The sequence below is a fragment of the Hyla sarda genome, chromosome 8 (genome assembly GCF_029499605.1).
Source record: "Hyla sarda isolate aHylSar1 chromosome 8, aHylSar1.hap1, whole genome shotgun sequence".
NCBI classification, from domain to species: domain Eukaryota; kingdom Metazoa; phylum Chordata; class Amphibia; order Anura; family Hylidae; genus Hyla; species Hyla sarda.
In genome coordinates this window covers 96,695,335-96,722,687 of record NC_079196.1, presented here as the reverse complement: position 1 = coordinate 96,722,687, position 27,353 = coordinate 96,695,335, and the positions used below count along the sequence as shown (strand labels likewise).

Here is a 27,353-nt window from a genome sequence, read left to right as displayed (position 1 = left end):
TACCCTACAAAAGAATGGCAAAGCTTCCTGGCTGTTTCTGTGTGCAGCTAACCTCCGCCATTTTTGCTAAAATCAACTGATTCTGCCTTATCTGAACCATAGCCAGGAACGTGCCTCCAGTCTAGATAATGAAACCAAAGTGAGGGAAATTTGTCACATTCCTTCCCCGAAACTCCTGTGATAGACAACAATGTTCCCCTGGCCTGTGGGGAAGATTTATCAAAACCTGCGCAGAGGAAAATTTGCCCATATCAACCAATCAAAGAAGTAATCTGATTGGTTACTATGGGCAACTTTTCCTCTGCACAGATTTTGATGAATCTTACTCTGTGAGTTTAAGAAAATGTTTGCAATTTTTTTATGTTAAGAGGACCTATGGCCAACTCCAAGTTGTGGCCATAAATGAGATTGCATTATTAAATAGTTTAGGGGTACCCTGATCACACACCTTTTGTACAGATTTTTTATATGTCCTTCTGTTTCTAAGATATGACAGTTTATATTTTGTCTGACAATTCAGGAAATTAGTCAGATGGGCAGGACTTAATTTTAATAATGAGTGACGGGGTGATCCGGTGATGGGTGGGATTATGCAGTCGGGAATGTGTATTGGGCATACATACCCCTCAATGTGCAACATTCACACCCCCTGACTTTGTAATCCTACCCATCACCTGATATTGTTAAAATTAAGTTCACGCCCATCTGACTGATTCCTTGAATTCTCAGGCAAATTATAAACCCTCATATCTCGAAAACAGAAAGGCATTTCAAGAAACTGTAAAAAGGTGCGTGATCAGGGCTCACTAAGCTATTTAATGGCAATAAAATCTTAATTTTGTTTGGTTGACCTAAGGTCCTCTTTAATGCTATGAATACATAGCTATTAAAGAAGCATTTACACTTTTCCGCTTTTCTACCTGTGTGAGGCTCTTTTTTGTGTGACAAGTTATATTTTATGGCAATTCCACCAATTGTGTTTTTTTGTATTTTTTTTCACGTTACCTTGTATGGTAGTATTAACTTTTACATTTTATGGGATGTTACATTTACATGCCCTGAGTGTTACATGTATAGCTGTGGCTCCATGAGTTTATGCAGCTGTCACCAAGGGGTTACTGTAAATAAAGCAATCCTTTAGCTGGTACCAGGTTTACACAAGATACTGTAGGCACAAATTAACTGGCACCTTAGACATTATCTATCAGGTCACACCTTAAACCAGTGTTTAGCAACCAGGGCGTCTCAAGCTGTTGCCAAACTATAACTTCAAGCATGCTTGGAGTGTAGTTTTGCAATAGCTTGATGCTCCTTGGTTGGGAAACTTTGCCTTAAATAGAAACACTGCTAAAAAATAAATAAAAGGGAACATTTCAACAACACAATGTAACTCCAAGTCAATCACATTTCTGTGAAATCACACTGTCCACTGGCTGATGTTTTGGTCACTTTTGAATGCTGATGGTGCTTTCAGTCTAGTGGTAGCATGAGACGGAGTCTACAACCGCCACACAAGTGGCTCAGGTAGTGCAGCTCATCCAGGATGGCACATTAATGCCAGCTGTGGCAAGAAGGTTTGCTGTGTATGTCAGCGTAGTGTCGAAAGCATGGAGGCGCTACCAGGAGCAGTGGCGTCGCTAGGGAGGGGGGCCATGGCCCCCCCTAGATCAGGCCATGCCCCCCCCCCCCCAATTTAAATAAATAGGGATGTCCCGATACAAGTATCCGGGCCAGGGGCGGACTGACCAGCTGGGTAAAGAGCCCGCTGCAAGGATGAAGGTACCTGATGATGGCTCCGCCCCCAGCACTGGAGAGGGCGGGGCCGAGAGCTGACAGGCCTCTGAACACAGAGCAGCTTCATGTGAGGTGAGTGATGTCCCGTGTCCTCCCTCTCTCCCCCCTGATCAGCAGTATATGCTGGGGCTGGGTCATGTGTGTGGTAGCAGTCTAGTGGGGTCACTTTCCCTCCTTCAGTGTCACTGTCCACAGGTCACATTATCAGACCAATTTTTGGGAAAAATTGCGGCAAAATTGCGCATTTTTACTGCAAGTTTTCGTTAATCGCGGTAAAGCCGCGCAATTTTTGCCGTGATTTTTCCATAAATTTTTCTGGTACTGTGACCTGTTGGTGACCTGTGGACCTCTGGAAGGACAACATGTGAACACACTGCTAGTTTATCATTAACCCCTTAAGGGTACATTCACATGTACAGGATCAGCTGCATATTTTTGCTGCATATTTTGTGCAGCTGATTTTGCAACCCATTATCTTCAATAGGTAGCAAAATCAGCTGCCGAAAATATACAGCAGATCCTGTATGTGTGAACGTACCCTAAGGGCTCATTCAGGGGTGGATCCACAGTGTACCCTACAGTGCTGCCTCCATCTGTGCCTGCTCATAACAGCAATCCTCCGCTACTAGCAGACACGCTTTGATGTGTATACTCGCCCACATCATGGCTGCTCCTCCTGCTCTCTGAGCTAGGCCGAGAGCAGCCGCGATGTGTGCGAGTATACACATCAAAGCGTGTCTGCTCGTAGCGGAGAATTGCCGTTATGAGCAGGCACAGATGGAGGCAGCACTGTAGGGTCCATTGTCGGGGGATCCGCAGCGTAAAATATGCTGGGGATCCATCCGTGTAAATGAGACCTAAGGACACAAGGTGTATGTGTACGCACAGTGCCTGCTCCCACTGTGTTGTATAAATCATTAGCTAGAACCCTCGGCTAATGCCAGACATCACCAATCAGGCTGATGTCCGACATTAACACTTTAGATGCCGCTATTAAAGTTGATGGTAGTGTCCAAAAGTGTTAACGCCTTAACCCCTTAAGGACTCAGGGTTTTTCCGTTTTTGCACTTTCGTTTTTTCCTCCTTACCTTTTAAAAATCATAACCCTTTCAATTATCCACCTAAAAATCCATATTATGGCTTATTTGTTGCGTCGCCAATTCTACTTTGCAGTGACATTAGTCATTTTACCCAAAAATGCACGGCGAAACGGAAAAAAAAATAATTGTGCGACAAAATCGAAGAAAAAACGCAATTTTGTAACTTTTGGGGGCTTCCGTTTCTACGCAGTGCATATTTCGGTAAAAATTACACCTTATAATTATTCTGTAGGTCCATACGGTTAAAATGATACCCTACTTATATAGGTTTGATTTTGTCGCACTTCTGGAAAAAATCATAACTACATGCAGGAAAATGTATACGTTTAAAAATGTCATCTTCTGACCCCTATAACTTTTTTATTTTTCCACGTACAGGGCAGTATGAGGATTCATTTTTTGCTCCGTGATCTGAAGTTTTTATTGGCATGATTTTTGTTTTGATCGGTCTTTTTGATCACTTTTTATTCATTTTTTAATGGTATAAAAAGTGACCAAAAATGTGCCTTTTTTGACTTTGGAATTTTTTTGCGCGTACGCCATTGACCATGCGGGACCGACGCGATATGATGCGGGATCGCGGCGCGATCCTGCTTCATATCGCGGGAGCCGGCGCAGGACATAAATATACGTCCTGCGTCGTTAAGGGGTTAAGGACATAGCGTTTTTCTGTTTTTGCACTTTGTTTTTTCCTCCTCACCTTTTAAAAATCATAACCCTTTCAATTTTGCACCTAAAAATCCATATGATGGCTTATTTTTTGCTCCACCAATTCTACTTTGTAGTGACATCAGTCATTTTACCCAAAAATCTATGGCAAAAACGAAAAATAAAAAATCATTGTGCGACAAGAATGTATGAAGATTTAAAATTACATTTTTTTTACATTTTTTTTTTTTTATTAAACATGTTCTGCACAGTGTGTGTGTATTTATTTATGATATATATATATATATATATATATATATATACACACACACACACTTTAAAATTGCCCCCCCCCCCACTTTTGTCAGCAGGAGGAGCACTGCCAGAGCCCTCCAAAATGACCTCCAGCAGGCCACAAATGTGCATGTGTCCACTCAAACTGTCAGAAACAGACTCCATGAGGGTGGTATGAGGGCCCGACATCCACAGGTGGGAGTTGTGCTTACAGCCCAACACCGTGCAGGATGTTTGGCATTTGCCAGAGAACACCAAGATTGGCAAATTCGCCACTGGCGCCCTGTGCTCTTCACAGATGAAAGCAGGTTTACACTGAGCACATGTGACAGAGCTGGAGATGCTGTGGAGAATGTTCTGCTGCCTGCAACATCCTCCAGCATGACCGTTTTGGCAGTTGGTCAGTTATGGTGTGGGGTGGCATTTCTTTTGGGGGCCGCACAGCCCTCCATGTGCTTGCCAGAGGTAGCCTTATTGCCATTAGGTACTGAGATGAGATCCTCAGACCCATTGTGAGACCATATGCTGGTGTGGTTGGCCCTGGGTTCGTCCTAATGCAAGACAATGCTAGACCTGATGTGGCTGGAGCGTGTTAGCAGTTCCTGCAAGAGGAAGGCATTGATGCTATAGACTGGCCCACCCGTACCCCAGAACTGAATCAGATTGATTGATCTGGGACATCATGTCTCGCTCGATCCACAAACACCACATTGCACCACAGACTGTCCCGAAGTTGGCAGATGCTTTAGGCCAGGTCTGGGAGGACATCCCTCAGGAGACCATCCGCCACCTCATCAGGAATATGCCCAGGCATTGTAGGGAGGTCATACGGGCACGTAGAGGCAACACAAACTACTGAGCCTCATTTTGACTGGTTTTAAGGACATTACATCAAAGTAGGATCAACTTGTAGAGTGGTTTTCCACTTTGATTTTGAGTGTGACTCCATATCCAGACCTCCATGGGTTGATAAATTTGATTTCCATTGATAATTTTTGTGTGATTTTGTTGTCAGCACATTCAACTATGTAAAGACGAAAGTATTTCATACGATTAGTTCATTCATTCAGATCTAGGATGTGTTATCTTAGTGGTCCCTTTATTTTTTTGAGCAGGGTCTATAAATTCTATTAAACAGAACATCTAGATGCAAGGCTGGCAGAAGACATTGCGCTGCCTGGGTCAAAAAATGAAATGCTGCCCCAACCACATGAAAATCACACCCACAAAAATGTCCCATATCCACTATTTTGGATCATACATCGGTGAATCATACAAATATGCTGCAGATTATGATGAGTAATTTTAGCTGTGGAGCTCTGTGATAAAATGTAATCTGCAGCTATCGATTTTTTATGGGGCAACACTATGGGTGGATAAGAAGCCTTACTGTGAAGGAGAATAAGGGACTTTACTTGTATGGGGGGATAGGGGGCTTTACTGTGGGAGGGAATAAGGGACCTTAGTGGGGGGGGGGGGGTTAAGGAGCTTCATAGTGGGGTATAATAAGGGGCTTCACTGTGGTGGAAAAAGGTGCTTTTCTGTGGGAAGAAAATAAGGGGCTTCACTGTGGGGGGGATAAGGGGCTTCATTGTGAGGAGGGATAAGGAACTTTACTGTTGGGGGGAACAAGAGGCTCCACTGTGGGGAAGAATAAGGGGCTTCACTGTTGGGGAAGAGGATAAGGGCTTGACTGTGGTGGTTGGGGAGAGGTGAAGGGGCTGGCTTGACTGTGGGGGGGGGGATATGCTGCTTGAATGTGGGGGGATGAGATAAGGCACTTTACTGTGAAGTAAAAAGAAAAAAAGAGAAAAAGTCTGCCCATAGCAACAGACTATTGCATTGGGATCTGCTTTAATTCTATGGCGCACATTTATGGCCAGTAGCATTCCACAACCTGTGGCTCTACAGTGGTTGCAAAACTAGAACTTGCATTATGCCCTGCCCAGTGTATGCTGAAATCAAATGTCATCGCACACAGCATGATACAGGCAGCGAGAGCTATATGCTCCCAGGAGATGCTACCCCACCTTCTTATATTTGTGCCCTACAGGCAGCTGATTTTAAAATGGATAAATGGATAAATAAAAAATAGGGGGATCTCTTTGCAACTTTTCCCTTTGTTTCTTTTTGGGTGCCCTCCTCTAAAGGCCCTTTGACATGGGTTGAATATGAAATCCAACAAAAAAGTCCCACTGGGTTATGGGCTCTACTGAATTAATCTCCAATCCCCTTCAGGAGGGAAAAAAAAACATTTTCCGAGGAACAATGCCCTAACTTATAACCCAATTAAAATTGAACTTTTATTATTATTTATTAAAATGTCCATAGAAAACGTGAAAATTAAATGTGGTGATTTTAAAACGTTCAGGAAATACAGGGTGTTGTAGTAATTGCCCACTAGGTGGTGCTACAACATAAGTTGTGGAGCGGTCCTATTTCCCACTATGCCGATTCTCTACCACTGCATGGTAAGTATATATCCCCTGATTATTCTTAAGTTGTGGGTTTAGATGAGAGGGATGGAGAAAATTTGGAGGGGTAGGGGGGAAGGGGGGGGTGAAGGAGAAAGGGGGGGGATTAGTGGGTAGGGGGGGGTTTAAGGAAGGGAAGGTGGGGAGGGGGAGAGAGGAGGGGGGGAGGGGCAAGGCATATGACTAGTCATATGCCTTGCCCATCCCCCCTCCTCTCTCCCCCTCCCACTCCCCGCCTTCCCTTCCTTAACCGCCCTCCCCTTTCCCCTCCTCCCCCCCTACCCCTCCAAATTTTCTCCATCCCACTCATCTAAACCCACAACTTAAGAATAATCAGGGGATATATACTTACCATGGACGGTGGTGGATGAAGAGGAATACTGTAGGGACAAGAGAGTAATGAGACCTGAAAATAAAGAAGGAAAATACACGATATTACAGAAGAAGGACAATAGAAGGATTAAAATCGAAATAAATTCATATGTACATACATAGATGTTGAGAATAAAACAACGAATAAACTAATCATAAATTGAAATAATATATGAATACAATCAGGGATCTAATAATGCATTGGGGCAAATGGTAATTTGGAAGTGAGGGGGAGTGGGGTAAGGAATAGGGAATGGGGTAAGATGACAAGCAAGATATATATATATGTATAAAATCCAGAAGTAAAATAGATCAATGATAATAAAATAAATATCAAATAAAATGTAAAAATAGTATCAAATGTGAAACATCAAGCATATAATATGAAATATACTATATATATATATATATATATATATAATAATATAATAATATAAAAAAAAAAACACTTAAGATAATATCGAGAAAAGAACAGACTAACTGGAACAGGAGGAGAAGATCTATAATAGGGAATAAAAAGGCAATAAGCTGATGTATAAAAGAAGTATATACAGGTACCGAGAATAGGAGATCCAGGGAGGTACGCACACGCACAATGATGAGGAAGAGACACTGCGCTCCAACAGATGAAGCTTGCGTTCCACGAAGAAGAGGACTGTATACAGCGCAGGTGCGAGTGTAGGAGCGTGCGCAGTAGACAGACAGAGAGGCCCGTTACTATGACACTAATGGGCATGTGCATGGTTGGCAGCCGGAAATAACGGAACGCCAACCACATCCTGATTGGATCAAGACCCTTCACCGGCGCATCAGAAGTGATGCGCAGATGTAAGATTATAAAAGACAATGCAAGCACTCTGAACGCCAGATTAGGCAGCTCTCTGAAGAAGTTTGGTTGCAAACGAAACGTTAGAGCAATCTATACACTCTTTAGACAGGAATACAGGCTGTGTCTAAGTGTGGAGTGCCTATGCAGCGGTAGAGAACCGGCATAGTGGGAAATAGGACAGCTGCACAACTTACGTTGTAGCATCACCTAGTGGGCAATTACTACAAGACACCCTGTATTTCCTGAACGTTTTAAAATCACCACATTTAATTTTCACGTTTTCTATGGACATTTTAATAAATAATAATAAAAGTTACATTTTAATTGGGTTATAAGTTAGGGCATTGTTCCCCGGAAAAGGGGGGGTTTCCCTCCTGAAGGGGATTGGAGATTAATGGGTTGAATATCAGCTGTAAAATGACAAGCAAGAAAACACTCCTTCATCAAACGGATCTTTTGTATAGCCAATAATGATTGTGTGCAGCCAGCAACAAGGAAATGTAGGGCCACTGATCAAACCTTATGCCTATTGGCTGTCTAAAGGGCCTTTAGTCACCCAGCGCTGTACCACCTTCACATATACACTTTGTATTATATATAAATATAGTTCAATGTATTTATTTGTATTCATATGTATGTTCCCTTTATGAGATGCCCTTTTCCCAAGAATGCCTACAGGCACAGGCCAAGGTGAGCCTGGTCCCCCACAACCAATGCTTTTTACATCACATACAGTATCAGCCTAGGCCTTTCAATGTAATATTTAGCTTCCATTTTTCTATCTGTTTCAGAACAAAGAGACCCATTAGGTGTGTTCTGGAGCGTAATGAAGATATGTTAATGACTGCTGGTCGCCATCCTTTTAAAGGAATATACAAGGTAAGCTACAGTGCAAAGAAACATAAAATTTCAAAGACACCTATTGACCATATACATACCACTGAAGTCCCTTTTTCAAAAGGACAGTTTCTACTTTTAACTTAAGTACCTCTCTCCCTCTTTGCTCCTTTAACTCCTTAAGGACCAGGGGTTTTTCTGTTTTTTGCACTAATTTTTTCCTCCTTACCTTTAAAAAAAATCATAACTCTTTCAATTTTGCACTTAAAAATCCATATGATGGCTTAATTTTTGCGCCACCAATTCTACTTTGTAATGACATCAGTCATTTTACCCAAAAATCTATGACGAAACATGAAAAAAATATCATTGTGCGACAAAATTGAAGATAAAACACAATTTTGTAACTTTTGTGGGCTTTCATTTCTACGCAGTACATTTTTAAAAATAAAATGACACCTTCTCTTTATTCTGTAGGTCCATAAGATTATAATGATACCCTACTTATATAAGTTTGATTTTGTCGTACTTCTGGAAAAAATCAGAACTACATGCAGGAAAATTGATATGTTTAAAATTGTTATCTTCTGACCCCTATAACTTTTTTATTTTTCCACGTACGGGGCGGTATGAGGGCTCATTTTTGGCGCTGTGATCTGAAGTTTTTAGCAGTACCATTGTATTGATCTGACTTTTTGAACGCTTTTTATTAAATTTTTCATGATATAAAAAGTGACCAAAAATACGCTATTTTGGACTTTTGAATTTTTGGGGGAGTACGTCATTGACCGTGCGGAATAATTAACTATATATTTCTTTAATTCGGACATTTCCGCATGCGGCGATATCACATATATTTATTTTTATTTACACTTTTTTTTTAAATGGGAAGGGGTTAAATGATCTTTATTAACTTTCTTTTTTCACTTTTTTTTGCAATATTATAGCTCCTATAGGGGGCTATAACACTGCACACACTGATCTTTTACATTGATCAATGGTTTCTCATAGGAAAGCGCTTGACTGCTCATCCCTGGATCTCAGGCACTGAGCAGTCATTCGGCGATCGGAAAACAGGAGGTAAGTAAGGGGACCCTCCTGCTGTCCCACAGCTGTTCGGGATACCGCAATTTCGCCATGGCAATCCCGAACAGCCCCATGAGATAACCGGCAACATTTTACTTTCAATTTAGATGCGGCATTCAACTTTGAACGCCACGTCTAAAGGGTTAATTGCGCGCGGCACCGCGATCTGGTGGGTCCTGGCCGTTGTTAGTGGCCGGGCCTGACCCGCTATGATGCTTATAGAAAGGTTATAGAAAGGGAGTGGGCGAAGGGTGTACAGGTACGCCCTCTGTCCCCAACAGGTTAAAGCATACCTGTCAGATCCCACACAAAAAATAATAAAAAATGTTGCTCAGTACCTAATCCTGACCATGTACATTTATATGCCTCTATAAACTATATTTATTCAAAAAATATCTTATTAGCTCACAGTGTTCGAAATCCTCTCAGGGGAAGGGGTCGTGTCCCTTCTTTGTAGTGGCGGGAGGTGATTGGTGCATCTGCTCATGCAACCTTGTTCAAAAGTCATCTCCATGAACCATGGGTTAGTGTCCCAGTAGGTATGGGGACCCCTAGTGGTGGGACTTTCAGGAGCCTTTTTCTTATTAAATATTCACATGTTTTTAAACAACCATATTACAAAAGGTCTTCAATTTTCATCAGTTACAACATATAAAACATTTTTGGATATGGCAGTACCCATTTAAATGTCCTTCTTATCCTAGGAAATAGATTTGCCTTAATACATTTTCTATGTTGCTCCAGCAAGTGTCTATCTGGTGCATAACTGCATATTAGACCCCAACTTGCATATTATTCAATCATCTGGTACAATTTTGATATTAACATTTTTATCTCCAATAATAATCAAATTAAATAGCATTCAGGCATAAAGAAATTTACTTAAAATTGAAATGTTCATATAATGAACCATATATGTCCCTGTGTGGCCATCTAAATGTATCCACATAATGTTTGTTGCATGTCTAATTCTTTTGTTGTTTTATTGTATTTTTTTTTTTCTTTTGCAGGTTGGATTTATGAATGATGGAAAAATTGTAGGTGCTGATGTATCTTTCTATGCCAATGCTGGATGCAGCCCTGATGAATCTATTCTGGTAACCATATCATGTATATTGTATAAACCGGTGCTTCAGTTAGGACAATCCTTATTATTAGAAGTACAGATAGTAACTCAAATATAGATATTTAACGAAAAGCTCAAATAAATCATTGCGCCCTGTAGCTGAGGTCAGCCAGCGGCTTGTCTCTCTCTCAGCACTTTTACCAAAAGTGATGGGAATTAAAGTTTTCAGACTTTTGCTCCAATTCTTGTCTTTTCCTTAGTAAAAAAATAAATAAATAAAAAAATAATAATCCTGATTAGTTCTAAAACCTTGCTTTGCTCAGCACAATGTGCAGTTGTGCATTTTGTATAACCCCTATTTGCAATTGCTAAACCGGCTTTTGGGGGAGGGGGGGGGTGGGGAAGTTAATGGGCCTTTTTAATTCTGTTCTTGCCATATGTATACAATTTTTTTATTCTATTAAAGTGAATCTGTCATCCATGTCAACCACACTAACCTGTTGGTACATGCAGGTAGTGTAGGTGTTACTAATAATAACAATACTTGCCTATCCCCAATTCATGCTCTCGTTTGTCTGTTATCTTTCTTATTCTGGTGGCAGGCTTGGTGCACGGCAGGAGGATGCTAACATCACTGCTGCTGCTTCCCCAAGCCTGCTCCTAGTGGGGCCCTATGAAGAAGCAGCATCGGTGAATGTTAGCATGTTTCAGCTGTGCACTAAGCCTGTCACCTGAATAAGATAACAGATAAACCAGACCATGGATCGGGGACAGGTAAGTATTGTTATCATTAGTGTCACCTGCACTACGTGTCTGTACCAACAGATTAGTGCAGGTAACTGTTACGCCGAGCGCTCCGGGTCCCTGCTCCTCCCCGGAGCGCTCACGGCGTCTCTCTCCCTGCAGCGCCCCGGTCGGTCCCGCTGACCGGGAGCGCTGCACTGATATGGCCTTCGGGGATGCGATTCGCACAGCGGGACGCGCCCGCTCGCGAATCGCATTCCAAGTCACTTACCCGTCCCGGTCCCCTGCTGTTATGTGTTGGCGCGCGCGGCTCCGCTCTCTAGGGCGCGCGCGCGCCAGCTCTCTGAGACTTAAAGGGCCAGTGCACCAATGATTGGTGCCTGGCCCAATTAGCTTAATTGGCTTCCACTTGCTCCCTGGCTATATCACATCACTTCCCCTGCACTCCCTTGCCGGATCTTGTTGCCTTGTGCCAGTGAAAGCGTTTAGTGTTGTCCAAAGCCTGTGTTACCTGAACTCCTGCTATCCATCTTGACTACGAACCTTGCCGCCTGCCCCGACCTTCTGCTACGTCTGACCTTGCCTCTGCCTAGTCCTTCTGTCCCACGCCTTCTCAGCAGTCAGCGAGGTTGAGCCGTTGCTAGTGGATACGACCTGGTTGCTACTGCCGCAGCAAGACCATCCCGCTTTGCGGCGGGCTCTGGTGAACACCAGTAGCCTCTTAGAACCGGTCCACCAGCACGGTCCACGCCAATCCCTCGCTGACACAGAGGATCCACTACCTGTAAGCCGAATTGTGACAGTAGATCCGGCACGGATCCCGCTGAGGTGCCGCTGCCAAGTCTCGCTGACCTTACCACGGTGGTCGCTCAGCAATCGCAGCAAATTGCCCAACAAGGACAGCAGCTGTCGCAGTTGACCGCCACGTTACAGCAACTTCTGCCTCTGCTACAGCAGCAACCATCTCCTCTGCCAGCTCCTGCACCTCCTCCGCAGCGAGTGGCCGCTCCTAGCCTCCGCTTGTCCCTGCCGGACAAATTTGATGGGGACTCTAGACTCTGCCGTGGATTTCTGTCTCAATGTTCCCTGCATATGGAGATGTTGTCGGACTTGTTTCCTACAGAACGGTCTAAGGTGGCGTTCGTAGTGAGCCTTCTTTCAGGAAAGGCCTTGTCTTGGGCCACACCGCTCTGGGACCGCAATGATCCTGCCACAGCCACAGTCCAGTCCTTCTTCGCTGAAGTCCGTAGTGTCTTCGAAGGAACCAGCCCGAGCTTCTTCTGCCGAGACTGCCCTGCTGAACCTGGTCCAGGGTAATTCTTCAGTGGGCGAGTACGCCATCCAATTTCGTACTCTTGCTTCCGAATTATCATGGAATAACGAGGCTCTCTGCGCGACCTTTAAAAAAGGCCTATCCAGTAGCATCAAGGATGTGCTGGCCGCACGAGAGATTCCTGCCAACCTGCAAGAACTTATCCATTTGGCCACCCGCATTGACATGCGTTTTTCTGAGAGACATCAGGAGCTCCGCCAGGAAAAATACTTAGATCTCTGGGCACCTCTCCCACAGTATCCTTTGCAATCTACGCCTGGGCCTCCCGCCGAGGAGGCCATGCAAGTGGATCGGTCTCGCCTGACCCAGGAAGAGAGGAATCGCCGTAGGGAAGAAAATCTTTGTCTGTACTGTGCCAGTACCGAGCATTTCTTGGTGGATTGCCCTATTCGTCCTCCACGTCTGGGAAACGCACGCACGCACCCAGCTCACGTGGGTGTGGCGTCTCTTGGTTCAAAGTCTGCTTCTCCACGTCTCACGGTGCCCGTGCGGATTTCTCCTTCAGCCAATTCCTCCCTCTCAGCCGTGGCCTGCTTGGACTCTGGTGCCTCTGGGAATTTCATTTTGGAGTCTTTGGTGAATAAGTTCTGCATCCCGGTGACTCGTCTCGTCAAGCCGCTCTACATTTCCGCGGTCAACGGAGTTAGATTGGATTGCACCGTGCGTTACCGCACAAAACCCCTCTTAATGTGCATTGGACCCCACCACGAAAGGATTGAATTTTTCGTCCTCCCCAACTGCACCTCTGAGGTCCTCCTCGGTCTGCCATGGCTCCAGCTTCATTCTCCCACCCTTGACTGGACCACCGGGGAGATCAAGAACTGGGACTCTGCTTGCCACAAGAAATGCCTCTCCCCCCCTCCCAGTCCCGTCAGGCAAGCCTCAGTGCCTCCTCATGGCCCCCGTCCTGGTGACACACTGTCCCGTGCCAAGCTTCACCCTCTGCCCTCCCTCCCCATTCCCACTCCTGCTGTACTGCCTGCCGTTGAGGAAACCCTCCATTCTTTCCCGGTGTCCTCGTCCCAGGTAAAGCAGTTGTCGGACAAAAAAAGGGGGAGACCTAAGGGGGGGGGTACTGTTACGCCGAGCGCTCCGGGTCCCTGCTCCTCCCCGGAGCGCTCACGGCGTCTCTCTCCCTGCAGCGCCCCGGTCGGTCCCGCTGACCGGGAGCGCTGCACTGATATGGCCTTCGGGGATGCGATTCGCACAGCGGGACGCGCCCGCTCGCGAATCGCATCCCAAGTCACTTACCCGTCCCGGTCCCCTGCTGTCATGTGCTGGCGCGCGCGGCTCCGCTCTCTAGGGCGCGCGCGCCAGCTCTCTAAGACTTAAAGGGCCAGTGCACCAATGATTGGTGCCTGGCCCAATTAGCTTAATTGGCTTCCACCTGCTCCCTGGCTATATCACATCACTTCCCCTGCACTCCCTTGCCGGATCTTGTTGCCTTGTGCCAGTGAAAGCGTTTAGTGTTGTCCAAAGCCTGTGTTACCTGAACTCCTGCTATCCATCTTGACTACGAACCTTGCCGCCTGCCCCGACCTTCTGCTACGTCTGACCTTGCCTCTGCCTAGTCCTTCTGTCCGCCTTCTCAGCAGTCAGCGAGGTTGAGCCGTTGCTAGTGGATACGACCTGGTTGCTACTGCCGCAGCAAGACCATCCCGCTTTGCGGCGGGCTCTGGTGAACACCAGTAGCCTCTTAGAACCGGTCCACCGGCACGGTCCACGCCAATCCCTCGCTGACACAGAGGATCCACTACCTGTAAGCCGAATCGTGACAGTAACACTGATGACAGATTGTCTTTCATTATATTATGTAATAAATAATGCTGTATTGCTTACATAGTCCAACTAGTATGAAAACAAACATATACTGTACACATAGGTAAGATCAAATTTCCTCTTTCCTATGGGATGTTATTGGAATGCATGAAGAATTAGAATGTTGAAATAAACTTTCTGTTGAAGTGGTATTGTTCTTTGGTGGCATAAGAAGAAAGGTCTTAAAGGGGTACTCCGGTGAAAAACTATTTTTGAAATCAACGGGTGCCAGAAAGTTATACAGATTTGTAAATTACTTCTCTTAAAAAATCTGAATCCTTCCAGTACTTTTCAGCTGCTCTATACTACAGAGAAAGTTCTTTTCTTTTTTCTTTTATTTTCTGTCTGACCACAGTGCTCTCTGCTGACACCTCTGTCCATGTCAGGAACTGTGCAGAGCAGGAGCAAATCCCCACAGCAAACTTCTCCTGCTCTGGACAGTTCCTGACATGGACAGATGTGTCAGCGGAGAGCACTGTTGACAGACAGAAAAGAAAAACACTTTTGTAGTAAACAGCAGCTGATAAGTACTGGAAGGATTAAGATTTTTAATAGACATAATTTACAAATCTGTTTAACTTTCTGGCATCAGTTGATTTAAAATAAATTGTTTTCCCCCTAAGTACCCCTTTAAATTCTTTACACTTGAATAGAAAAAAACAGCCAGAACAATATTTTGCTAAACCGCATTAGATAATATGTCAAATAATTATCTAAATCTGAATGCTTTCTTGTAAGGGAGGAATATTAGTATATCATTATATGTGGCAATTTGTAATTTTTTTTTATTTTTATTTTTTTTATTCCCATTTCAGGTGATAATAGTGGCTCTGCTTAAGATGGACAGTGCATATAGCTTCCCCAATCTTAACTGCCGGGGAAAGGCTTGCAAGACAAATCTGCCTTCTAATACTGCTTTCCGGGGATTTGGCTTTCCCCAAACTGGCATGATCACAGAGACCATAATGGATGCAGTGGCTACAAAATGTGGGTTGCCTCCGGACCAGGTAAACTTGGTTATTGTCATTTGTTAGGGCAGACAACTGATTTATTCAACCATTTACCGTATTTTTCGCCCTATAGGACGCACCGGCGTATAAGACGCACCCAATTTATAGGTGCAAAATCTAAAAAAATAAAGATTTTGAACCCAATAATGGTCTTCCACCTGCGGACCTCCAGATGTTGCAAAACTACAACTCCCAGCATGCCCGGACAGCTGTTGGCTGTCCGGGCATGCTGGGAGTTGTAGTTTTGCAACATCTGGAGGTCCGCAGATTGAAGACCACTGCATAGGAGGTAATACTCACGTGTCCCCGCCACTCCGGACCCGTCACCGCTACCCTGGATGTCGCTCCATCGCTGTCGCCGTGTCCCCGTCGCTCCGATACGTCTCTGCTGCCGGCCGGGTATCCTCGCTCTCCGTCGCTGCCATCATGTCGTTAGGCACGCCGACGCACGTACGCACAAGAAAACTGGACGTTGACTGCCTCTTAGTCCAGTAGCAACCACCAAGTCTGGGAGTTCCTCCTAGATAGGCCAAAGGAGACATGTCTCAATGGAAGTAAGTGGAGGGAAATTCTGCATGATTACCACTGTTCACCCCCGTATAGATCCCTAAAGGGGTACTCTGGTGAAAAAAAAATTATTCAAATCAACTGGCTCCAGAAAATTAAACAGATTTGTAAATTACTTCTATTAAAAAATCTTTATCCTTCCAGTAGTTATCAGCTACTGAAGTGGAGTTGTTCTTTTCTGTCTGACAACAGTGCTCTCTGCTGACACCTCTGTCTACATCAGTAGAAAGTAAGTTCAAAAAGAAAAGAACTTTCTCTGTAGTATACAGCAGCTGATCTGTTTAACTTTCTGGAGCCAGTTGAAAAATTCTTAATCCTTCCAGTACTTATTAGCGGAGAGGAAATTATTTTCTTTTCTGTCTGACCACAGTGCTCTCTGCTTACACCTCTGTCCATTTTAGGAACTATCCAGAGCAACATAAATTTTCTCCTGCTCTGGACAGTTCCTGACACGGACAGAGGTGTCAGCAGAGAGCACTGTGGTCGTGACAGAAAAGAAATCCAATAAGAAAAGAATTTCCTCTGTAGTATACAGCCGCTAATAAGTACTGGAAGGATTAAGATTTTTTAATAGAAGGAATTTACAAATCTGTTTAACTTTCTGGCATCAGTTGATTTAAAAAATAAAAAAAGCTTTCCACCTGAGTACCCCTTTTAATGTTGGGATCTACAGAGGAACACAAGGGTTGCACCACTCAAGCCACATGACATCTCTGGGACTACTACCTTCATGATCAACCCTCACTATCACTACTAAATACTCTTGGTGACCACTACATACTTTTTCTAGCATCACAAACTTAAAGGGGTATTCCAGGCAAAACCTTTTTTTATATATATCAACTGGCTCTGGAAAGTTAAACAGATTTGTAAATTACTTCTATTAAAAAATCTCAATCCTTCCAATAGTTATTAGCTTCTGAAGTTTTCTGTCTAACTGCTCAATGATGGTGTCACGTCCCTGGAGCTGTGCATGATGGGAGAATATCCCCATAGGAACTGCACAGCTCCCGGGATGTGAGTCATCAGAGAGCAGTTAGACAGAAAACAACAACTCAAATTCAGAAGCTAATAACTATTGGAAGGATTAAGATTTTTAATAGAAGTAATTTACAAATCTGTTTAACTTTCCGGAGCCAGTTGATGTATAAAAAAAAGTTTTGGCCTGGAATACCCCTTTAACCATAAGATTGCCACATTTAAAAAAATGAAAACAAAAAAACATAAAATACAACAGTGAAAGGAATCTATATAAAATTAAAGTGTACCTGTCATTTGCAAAAACCTTTTATATACTGTAGATAATAACATTATATGTAAATTTGTAATATTCATTGATTAAAAAATGTGCATATTTTTGGGATAAACAAAAAGCTGTTTTGTCCCTGCAGCTATTGCCTGTGTGTCTTGACAAAATTCAGGAAGGGTGAGCGGGACAAGAAAAGTTTTTGCAAATGGCAGGTACACTTTAAAGGGGTACTATTCCCCTAGACATCTTATCCCCTATCCAAAGGATAGGGGATAAGATGATTGATCGCGGGGGTCCAGCCGCTGGGAACCCAGCGATCTCCCCTGCCCCCTCCCATAGACTTGCATTGAGTGGGTGGGGTGTGACATCATGATGGGGCGGGGCCATGACATCACGATCCTCCGGCCCCTGTATCGTGAGTCATCAGCCTGTGCAGCTGATGACTGGGGGGCTGCAGGAGAGATCGCAGGGGTCCTCAGCGGCAGGACCCCCGTGATCAGACATCTTGTCCCCTATCCTTTGGATGGGGGATAAGATGTCTAGGAATGGAGTACCCCTTTAAGCAATAAGAATATACATGAAATTCTATATATGAAAGTCTATCCTTACTATGCTTAAAAAGCTAACAAATAATAAATAAAATATAAAAACAAATCCCCTTGAATAGCTGTTGGCTGAATGCCCAGGTTATTCCTACTGATCATCCAACCATTTGCGTTCCCAGTTTAGCTCTTGGTTCTCAATGGACAGGGGAGTTAGTCTCTGCCAGACATCCAGGGTCGCAGTTTCTCTTCCTTGAGAACAAAGGATTGGGCACTGTAATATTCATGCCTGATCCTTTTCCTTACGAAACACCTGCTCAACATATATCATCCATGCAGTTCATGCACAATAGATGGCCCACCAACTTCAGACAAAATTAGCTTAATGTGTATAGGCCCCTTCTGTAAGGCTTCAGCAGTAGTTATCAAAGGCATGGTACAAATATAATCCATAAGCAACTTAACAGGCCAGTAACTTTTGCAGGAGGTATTTATGTAAAAGTTTATGATGTTTTCAGGTTCGGCAGAAGAACATGTATAAAGATATTGGACAGACACATTACAAGCAGGAGTTTGACTCCACCAATCTGATGCGTTGTTGGAATGAGTGTTTGGAGAAGTCATCTTATACCAAGAGGAGAACCCAGATCCAAAAATTCAACAAAGAAAGCTACTGGAAGAAGAGAGGACTTGCCATAATACCCCTAAAATTTACAGTTGGCTTTGTTGAAAAGCTCTATCACCAGGTTAGTATATCTAGAAGGTGGTGGCTTGTTTAAAGCTGACACAAAATGGTCCCACAGACTTCCATTAGACATCCATGTTGGTCACGTGCATAGGGCTGGGAGAGAATGTACTTCTACCTACTTATTCTAACGAATGGTTGTAGTCTGTTCAGATTTAGACTGTTTTTAGGACCATATTGAAAGCTTTACCATCACAGTGCCCTTATAAAAAGTCTGTAATGGCACATCAAAGTATGTAAGGAAGGATGGCGTAAAACTAATTTTTTCTTGCTTCTCTCCTTTCCATCTTTCTTTCATTTCTTTATCGCCATGATATTCAGCTTTTAGTAATATTCAGCACTGTATGTGAATGGATACTCTTAGAATTGCCCATAATAAAAATCAAAGGATTACGAAATTTCTATTCTGTAAGAAATACTCAGTTAAATGACTTGACATCAGAGATCATAATTAGTCCAAAAAGGGTGGGTAAAGGAAAGTTTGCATTCTAAAGTTAAAGGGGTACTCCACTTGAAAACATTTTCTTTTAAATCAACTGGTGCCAGAAAGTTAAACAGATTTGTAAATTACTTCTATAAAAAAAAATCTTAATCCTTCCAGTACTTATCGGCTGCTGTATACTACAGAGTAAGTTCTTTTCTTTTTGTAATTACTTTCTGCCAGTGCTCTCTGCTGACACCTCTGTCCATGTCAGGACGTGTTCAGAGTAGGAGCAAATCCCCATAGCAAACCTCTCCTGCTCTGAACAGTTCCTGACATGGACAGAGGTGTCAGCAGAGAGCACTGTGGTCAGACAGAAAGGAAATTCAAAAAGAAAAGAACTTCCTCTGTAGTATACAACAGCTGATAAGTACTGGAGGGATTAAGAATTTTTAATAGAAACAATTCACAAATCTGTTTAATTATCCGGCACCAGTTGATTTAAAAGAAAATGTTTTCCAGTGCAGTACCCCTTTAAATGGGCACTGCCACTTTGAAAAAATAAACTTTAATACATTATAGAGAGAAGTCACAATTTGGGTTTAGTTAAGCTGCCTGGCTCAGTTTGACAGATATGGATTTGGGGGGGGGGGGGAGGGGGGAAGTAGTTGACAACATTGTTTTCTGTTAACAAGAATGCTAGTTTATTTATCTCCTAACTTAAAGGGGTTATCCAGGAAAAAAACTTTTTTTTTATATATCAACTGGTTCCAGAAAATTAAACAGATTTGTAAATGACTTCTATTAAAAAATCTTAATCCTTTCAGTACTTTTGAGCTTCTGAAGTTAAGGTTGTTATTTTCTGTCTAAGTGCTCTCTGATGACACGTGTCTTGGGAAACGCCCAGTTTAGAAGCAAATCCCCATAGTAAAGCTCTCTTCTGTCTAAGAGAGCACTTAGACCGAAAAGAACAACCTTAACTTCAGAAGCTCATAAGTACTGAAAGGATTAAGATTTTTTAATAGAAGTAATTTACAAATCTGTTTAACTTTCTGGAGCCTGTTGATATATATAAAAAAAAGTTTTTCCTGGAATACCCCTTTAATGAAAACTTTTGGATATACTGGTAGCGCTCTATGTTCTAGATGCCATCAGGATGAAGCCAATTTCTCACATATAATTTGGGACTGCTCTCCCATTGTCTCCTACTGGTGGGAGATAATTTCTTATTTGAATGTTATCGGAATTTACATATACTCAAGTAACATTAAGAGGATTCGTAGATAACATTAAAGATAAAGTACTTCTACTAAAACTGTTATTTTGTGTGCCAAGGTACATATTTTGAGGATATGGGTCTCAGGAAAATTACCTTAAGTTGAAGATTGGTTTAACCCCTTAAGGACACAGGGCGTATCCATACGCCCCCGTTTCCAAGTCCTTAAGGACACAGGGCTTATGGATACGCCCTGCGCATTCCCGGCCCCCGCCGCTAGCCGGAGGGGAGCCGGTGCCGGATGCCTGCTGATATCGTTCAGCAGGCATCCCGGCATATCGCCCAGGGGGGTCATGATGACCCCCCCATGTCGGCGATCGCAGAGCATCGCTCGTCAATTCAGACGAGCGATGTGCTGCGATTCCGTTCCCCGCCGCTTGCCGGGCGGGGATCGGAGCCGGATGTCTGCTGATTTCAATCAGCAGACATCCTGGCAGTGTGCCGGAGGACCTCCTATACCGGCGATCGCTGCAGTAGTTACCGGCGTTCTGCAGCGGTTCCGGGTCATCAGGGTCACGTGTGACCCTGTGACCCGGATATAGATGGTGACTGGTGGTGTAGTATACACCACCAATCACCATCCGTACTGTACTGGGGGCTGGCATTGTGGCCACCCCCCTCAGTACAGTTGTGATTGGGTGGCCAAAGTGGCCAAACCAATCACAGTGTAATGGGAAGGGATGGTGGGGGCTAGGAGCTTGTTGCTCCGTTCTGCCAGCCATTCCACAGAGATCTGGTGAGCAGGACGGAGCCCCGTGCTGCCCACCATCCCCTCAGTTGAAAAAAGTGCCCCTTGCCCCCTTTCTGTGGCCCCTTGGCACAGAAATCCCCCTGGGTTAGCTTTAGATCAGGTAGACAGGTTAGGGTTAAAAAGTATTTTTTTTTTCAGCGTACATCAGTGGGTGTCCGGGGTCCGTAGCACCTTTAGCTGCATGACCCTGGCCCTGCTGGGTCGCTGCGGTCTGCCGCCAGAGTTTTTTTTGGCGCAGATCTTTCTTTTTTTTTTTTTTCCCCCTAAGCGTGTGTGCGGACCCTCTTAGTTATAAAAGAGAGGTCCGCCACTGTTTGTTAAAGTCCACCCGCCGCTAATCAGTCCCGTAGTACTGATCAGCGGGTTTTTTTTGTGGTGCCGGCGCTTTTTTCAGTCTGTCCCACCGTTATCAGTGATTTATCACTGTTCAGCATTTTTTTTGGGTTCAGGTGGGTGCATTTTTTTTCAGGGTAAAGCGTTTTTTTATTAAATTTTTCGTTTTTTTTTTTGTGTGGGGGTCTGTGAACAAGCCACCAGCCACTGTTCTGGGCTGAGTGGCCGGACCCCCCACTGACTTCTGCACCCCCTGCCACCACAAGCGCTAATCAGTGCGCACACCACTGATTAGATAAACACTTTTTTTTGGCGCAGGGCTTTTTTTGCACTAGAAGTCCCTTTTTAAAAAAAAAAAAAAAAAGTCCCCTTTTTATTTTATATTTTTTTCTGTTAGGGCGGGTTAGTTTAGTTAGGTTAGGGCGGGTTAGGGAGGTAGTCTCGCACCACACCACACAAAGCACACACACCAATAAAGTTTTCCCCCCCATACACACACACCCGTATCCCCATTAGAGTAGGGAAATAGCCCGCAGAGCGTTTTCGGCGGAGGAGGCATATGCCATAATTGCCTCCGACACCGAGAGCGGCTCAGAGGACGATGAAGACCCCACCTTCCTTATTTCACCGTCCTCCTTATCATCTAGTTCAGATGATAAGCCACCAAGGCGTCGAACTCGCCGCCGTGCGGCGCCGCAAACCTCCTCTGCTCTTGACCCGGTGCCCCATGCTAGTATGAGTCCCCCTGGCGCTCATACTAGTGAAGCCCCCCAGCCAAGATCACTGGTACATCGTACCGGAGAACTTGTCTGGACTCAGCCAGCGGACCACGAGCCCGTGATTCCTGAGTTTGTTGGCGACTCAGGAATCAAAATTAACATTGCCGGGTTCACTGAAAAGGACTTTTTCGGTCATTTTTTCAGTGACGACTTTGTTATTTTGATGGTTACACAGACGAATCTGTACGCCCAACAGTTCGTCGCCGCTAACCCGGGCTCATTTTTAGCTAGACCCGGAGGCTGGACTCCAGTCGATGCAGCCGAAAGGAGGACCTTTTGGGGACTCGTGCTGCATATGGGTCTAGTTAAAAACCCAGTGTCAGGCAATATTGGAGTGGGGACGTCCTCTACCAGACACCCCTCTACAGTATGGCCATGGCACGTTCCCGGTTCGAGGCCATTCGGAGATGTTTGCACCATGCTGATAATGCGGCATGTCCCCCCTGAACTGATCCCGTGCATGACCGCCTGTATAAAATCAGGCCAGTCATCAATCACTTCGGGGCCAGATTTTGGGAGGCCTATGTCCCGGTCGCTATTGATGAGTCGCTCATCAGCTTCAAGGGGAGACTCAGCTTCCGGCAATACATCCCGACCAAGCGAGTGCGGTATGGCTTGAAGATGTATAAACTTTGCGAGAGTACCTCCGGCTACACTTGCAAGTTTATAGTGTATGAGGGACGAGATTCCTGTTTTGAACCCCCAGAATGTCCCCCCACTCTGGGTGTTAGCAGGAAAATCGTTTGGGGCCTTTTGCAACCATTGCTAGATAAAGGTTACCATCTTTACGTGGATAACTTTTATACTAGTATCCCTCTCTTCACATCCCTCGCCGCCAGATCCACGGTCGCTTGTGGGACAGTCCGGAAGAATCAAAGAGGCCTTCCGCCCCATCCCCTACATGCTCCTATCCCCCGGGGTGAGTCCCGTGCCTTTTCCCATGAGAACCTGTTGTTGGTCCGGTATAAGAACAAGAGAGATGTCCTTATGCTCACCACTATTCATGGGAATGGCAGCACCCCTGTCCCTGTGCGAGGTACCGCGGGACCGGTCCTCAAGCCCGATTGTATTTTGGACTACAATCGGTATATGGGGGGAATTGATCTTTCTGATCAAGTCCTCAAACCATATAATGCCATGCGGAAAACACGTGTATGGTATAAAAAGGTTGTGGCCTACATGGTATAGGTTGCCATGTACAACTCTTTTATACTGTACAAGTACGCTGGCAACACAGGGACATACCTGGAGTTTCAAGAGGTAGTTCTAAGGGCCCTCATCTTTGGTGACCGCCAAAGAGCGGGTCAGAGCACCTCTGGAACTTCAGTGCCCCGGATCGTCCCCAGCCAACACTTTCCAGGTGAGGTCCCCCACACTGGAAAGAAGGGATGATCTCAGAAAAAATGCATAGTGTGTCACAAGAGGGGGATTCGGAAGGACACCACCACTCAGTGTGACACTTGCCCCGATCATCTGGGCCTCTACGTTAAAAACTGCTTCAGGGAGTATCACACTTCCATGGAGTACTACATTTTTTATCCTTTTCCCTGATTTTAATTCTCCAGAATTCGGCTCCAATGTACCAGTCCAGGGTACATTGTCTTTACAATTTTATACCAAAATACCCTACCCCCAAAAAATCAAACCCAAAACCTCTTTCCCAATGCCCCTCATAATATCTTTGTCCCCTCAAAAAATGGGTCATGGAACACAGAGTCAACAGCATTGGAGGTTTGCAGTTGCCTCAAATGCGCAACACTTTCTCCCTCCCTGAGCGGGTTGCGCATTTGAGGTAACAGAATAGGGACGGCCCCACACATCCCCTTTCCAGAATCATGATTCAGAGTATAGGGTTTGGGGCGGGCATCATTTTTACTTTTGGCTGTACTCTGGGTCATCATTCTGGGAAAATAATTCCGTTAGGTCCGTAACAAACATCCGCCTCAAATGCGAAGAGTTCTCGCTGAGCTCTGTCGTATTTCCAGGCGACAATTCGGAGTCACATGTTAGTTGTTCCCAGAAAAATGAAGCAGAGCATAGGTTGAAAATTGCAATTTTCAAAAGCTACCCTTCATCTATTCCTGGAAAATAAATTTAGGAAACACCTGTGCTTTCAAAATGTCCTCTTTACCCCTATACCCATTCCTCGGGGTAGGTACTTTCTGTAATGGTGTCACATGTGGGTGCTTCCTTTTTGTATTTTCCTCGGAATGTATGTAACCGTCAGCTACTGATATGCCATAGGCCACAAATACAAAATGACCTCTATGACTTCTGAGCCTTGTTGTGCGCCCGCCCAGCATGTTACCCCATATGTGGATGTATTTTTATAGTCAGGGGAAAAAGCCCTCCAAAATTTGTAACCCAATTCCTCATATTACCCCTTGTGAAAATGTTAAAAATTGGGTAACCCCAGCATTTTAGTGTAAAAAAATCTAATTTTCCAATTTATGGCCCACTTTTCAAAAAACCTGTGAGGTGTTATTTCCCACTGTACCCCTTGTTACGTTCATTGAGGGGTGTAGTTTCTAAAATGGTGTCACATGTGGGTTTATTTTTGCTTTTGGGGGCTTTATAAATGCACATGAATGCATTATAAATGTGCAGGTTCTCACTTGCTTGTGATGTGAAAGTGAATACCATTGAATATTAAATTACCATGGCGAACCAGAGCGGGGACATGGAGGAGGCAGGGAAGGGCGGGGAGCTGGTTCCCCACCTTCATTGCACAAAGCTGAGCAATACAACTAGAAGACTAAAGACCTATAAGTCTGCCAATACTTCAATAATTTAATGAAGTGACCCCAATTTTTTATGCTGTTCACCTGCACTATAACCTAGTATATTGGGTTTTGTGCGGGTGAAAATCCTGTTAGTTTCACTTTAATTTAAAGGGGTTATCCACCATAAGGTGATTTTAGTACATACCTGCCAGACAGTAATGGACATGCTTAGGAAGGATCTGCGCTTGTCTTGGGGCTAAATGGCTATGTTGTGAGATTACCATAACACTGTGGCTAGCTTTTTGTGAGCTGTATTTCCTGTTTGAGTCTTCTTCTTTACCTACAAATCCCATAATTCCATTTTCTTCCCTCCCACACATCAGCCACCCCACCCATTAAAACATAAATTAGCTGCATCCATTCAAACGGCCTGTGGTTTTCAATCAGGGTGCCTACAGCTGTTGCATTAGTTGCAAATTGATCTCTCTCCCACAAAGCGATCGCTCCACCCATTGAAGTAGACAGGCTCCCTGTCATCAGCTGACTAGTGAGTCAGGTCTCGGCCGCATTGCAACCTGGGAAAAATCTGAGACAGCAGTCATTTTGTATGCTGTTAAAAATAAATATTGGGGTGAAAATCACAGAAGAATTGTGAGAAAACCGTCACACACAGGTACAGACACTATATATTATGAACTACACTAACTTTGCAGCCTCTGTAGCATAGTCAAATAAAAAAAATCCTGGAATACCCCTTTAACTTTACTGGTTGTGGATTAGTACTCCTACATGTTAATATTATAAAATCATCAGTAGATATAGTCTCTCTCAGTCAGTTTTAGAGGGTAAATGAAGTACAGTGATCCCTCAACTTACAATGGCCTCAACACACAATAGTTTCAACATACAATGGTCTTTTCTGGACCATTGTAACTTGAAACCAGACTCAACATACAATGCTACGGACAGTCCGGATCTGTGAAGAACCGATCAATCAGAACGGGCATTTTACTGGTATTACTGAAGTGCATGCACTGACTGGCTGTCTGGTAGCACCTCCCTAAAGTATAGGGTGGTACTACATGTTCTGTTCTACTCTTTACCTGTACCAGGATTAGATGCTCCTTTGGACCCCAGGTAAAGGACGGCTCCATGTTACTTTTTTAGGACATTGCGTGTACTGTACGGGACCCTGAAGCAGCTCTTGTCCTCTACATAGACAGTGATATACAGCTTCCAGCAGCTCCTTTATATGTAAGGACTTGCATTATCTGTATTAGTTATCTTCTTATTTTTGTTTATAGGCACTGTCATTATGCAAAACTTTTTATATTTTCTAGTACTACTGATAAGATTATATTTAAATATACATTTATTGAAAAAAAATCTCCAGCTGTGTGCCTCCAGCTCTTGCAAAACTACAAAGGATGTGTGGGCATGCTGGGAGTTGTAGTTTTGCAACAGCTAAAGGCAAAACTGCTCTAACACATTGCTTTATTAAAACTGCAGCTCCAGCTGTTGCAATGCAAAACTACAACTCCCAGCATGCTTGAACAGCCAAAGCTTCCTTTGACTCCTGAATTACAAAGAAGCTGATCAACTAGAAAGACAAGGAAGAGCGCTCCATAGCGTAATACCGCAGGTACAGGGTCCAGAGGATAAAATAGGGAATGCCCTTTCCAGATGCGGTTGTGTGGACTCACACACAACAATGGTCAGCGTGGGTGAGGAACAAGATCCGGCCTGCAGCCTTCCCATCCAAGCAAGACAATGGCAGCAACAAGACTTCTGGAGGTGATGGGATTGAGCGGCGTTGGTCAGGAGTAGACATGTCAGGTAGATAGAAGAATGATTTTTATTTAAAAAATGCAACGCGTTTCACCGCAGGTGTGGTTCATCAGGCATAACAAGCAGAGGAGGAGTTGGGTTTATATACAAGTGGGAATTAACCCTTCCCTGGGTTGCATCACTTTTTACATTAGTTTTAAAGATACAGGTTCCATAAAAACTGTACATAATATACTTGAACGTATGTAATAAAAAGTATAAAACATGAACATAAAAATTCCTAAAATAAGAAAATGTATACACTCTAAGTGTATCATTTCCTGTACAAATATGTATAAATACACAGTCAATACTTGAAATATAAATCATAATCTATGGACCACAGCAGACATGTGTACCACACACAACAATAAAAATGTGTATGCACACACACATGTATGCGTGGTGACCTAAATGCCTACAAGTATACCAACACAACATAAGAAAATATACTTTTATGTATATGTTGTGTTGGTATACTTGTAGGTATTTAGGTGATCACGCATACATGTGTGTGTGTGCATACACATGTCTGCTGTGGTCCATAGATTATGATTTATTTTATATATTTTCTGTGTATTTATACATATTTGTACAGGAAATGATACACTTAGAGTGTATACATTTCTTATTTTATGAATTTTTCTGTTCATGTTTTATACTTTTTATTACATACGTTCAAGTATATTATGTACAGTTTTTGTTGAACCTGTATCTTTAAAACTAATGTAAAAA

At 43.9% G+C, this 27,353-nt stretch overlaps 1 protein-coding gene and 1 long non-coding RNA gene across 6 annotated transcripts in view; one reads left to right on the top strand and one right to left on the bottom strand.

The window, feature by feature from the left end:
* LOC130285073 (uncharacterized) overlaps positions 1 to 27,353 on the bottom strand; it is a 115,413-nt gene that overhangs the window by 35,390 nt on the left and 52,670 nt on the right. Inside the window, exon 3 of one of the 3 annotated variants that reach the window (XR_008847240.1) lies at positions 15,706 to 15,925. The exons of the other annotated variants lie outside the window; for them this stretch is intronic. This is a non-coding gene — a long non-coding RNA (uncharacterized LOC130285073). The remainder of the gene's footprint in view (positions 1 to 15,705; positions 15,926 to 27,353) is intronic. 3 annotated transcript variants of the gene reach the window in all.
* The window catches only part of LOC130285071 (aldehyde oxidase 1-like), a 155,604-nt gene that overhangs the window by 91,670 nt on the left and 36,581 nt on the right, over positions 1 to 27,353 (top strand). For all 3 annotated transcript variants that reach the window (XM_056536226.1, XM_056536227.1, XM_056536225.1), the window contains 4 exons: positions 8,303 to 8,390; positions 10,445 to 10,531; positions 15,211 to 15,402; positions 18,282 to 18,509. In XM_056536226.1, coding sequence (XP_056392201.1) covers positions 8,303 to 8,390; positions 10,445 to 10,531; positions 15,211 to 15,402; positions 18,282 to 18,509 — 595 coding nt within the window. The remainder of the gene's footprint in view (positions 1 to 8,302; positions 8,391 to 10,444; positions 10,532 to 15,210; positions 15,403 to 18,281; positions 18,510 to 27,353) is intronic.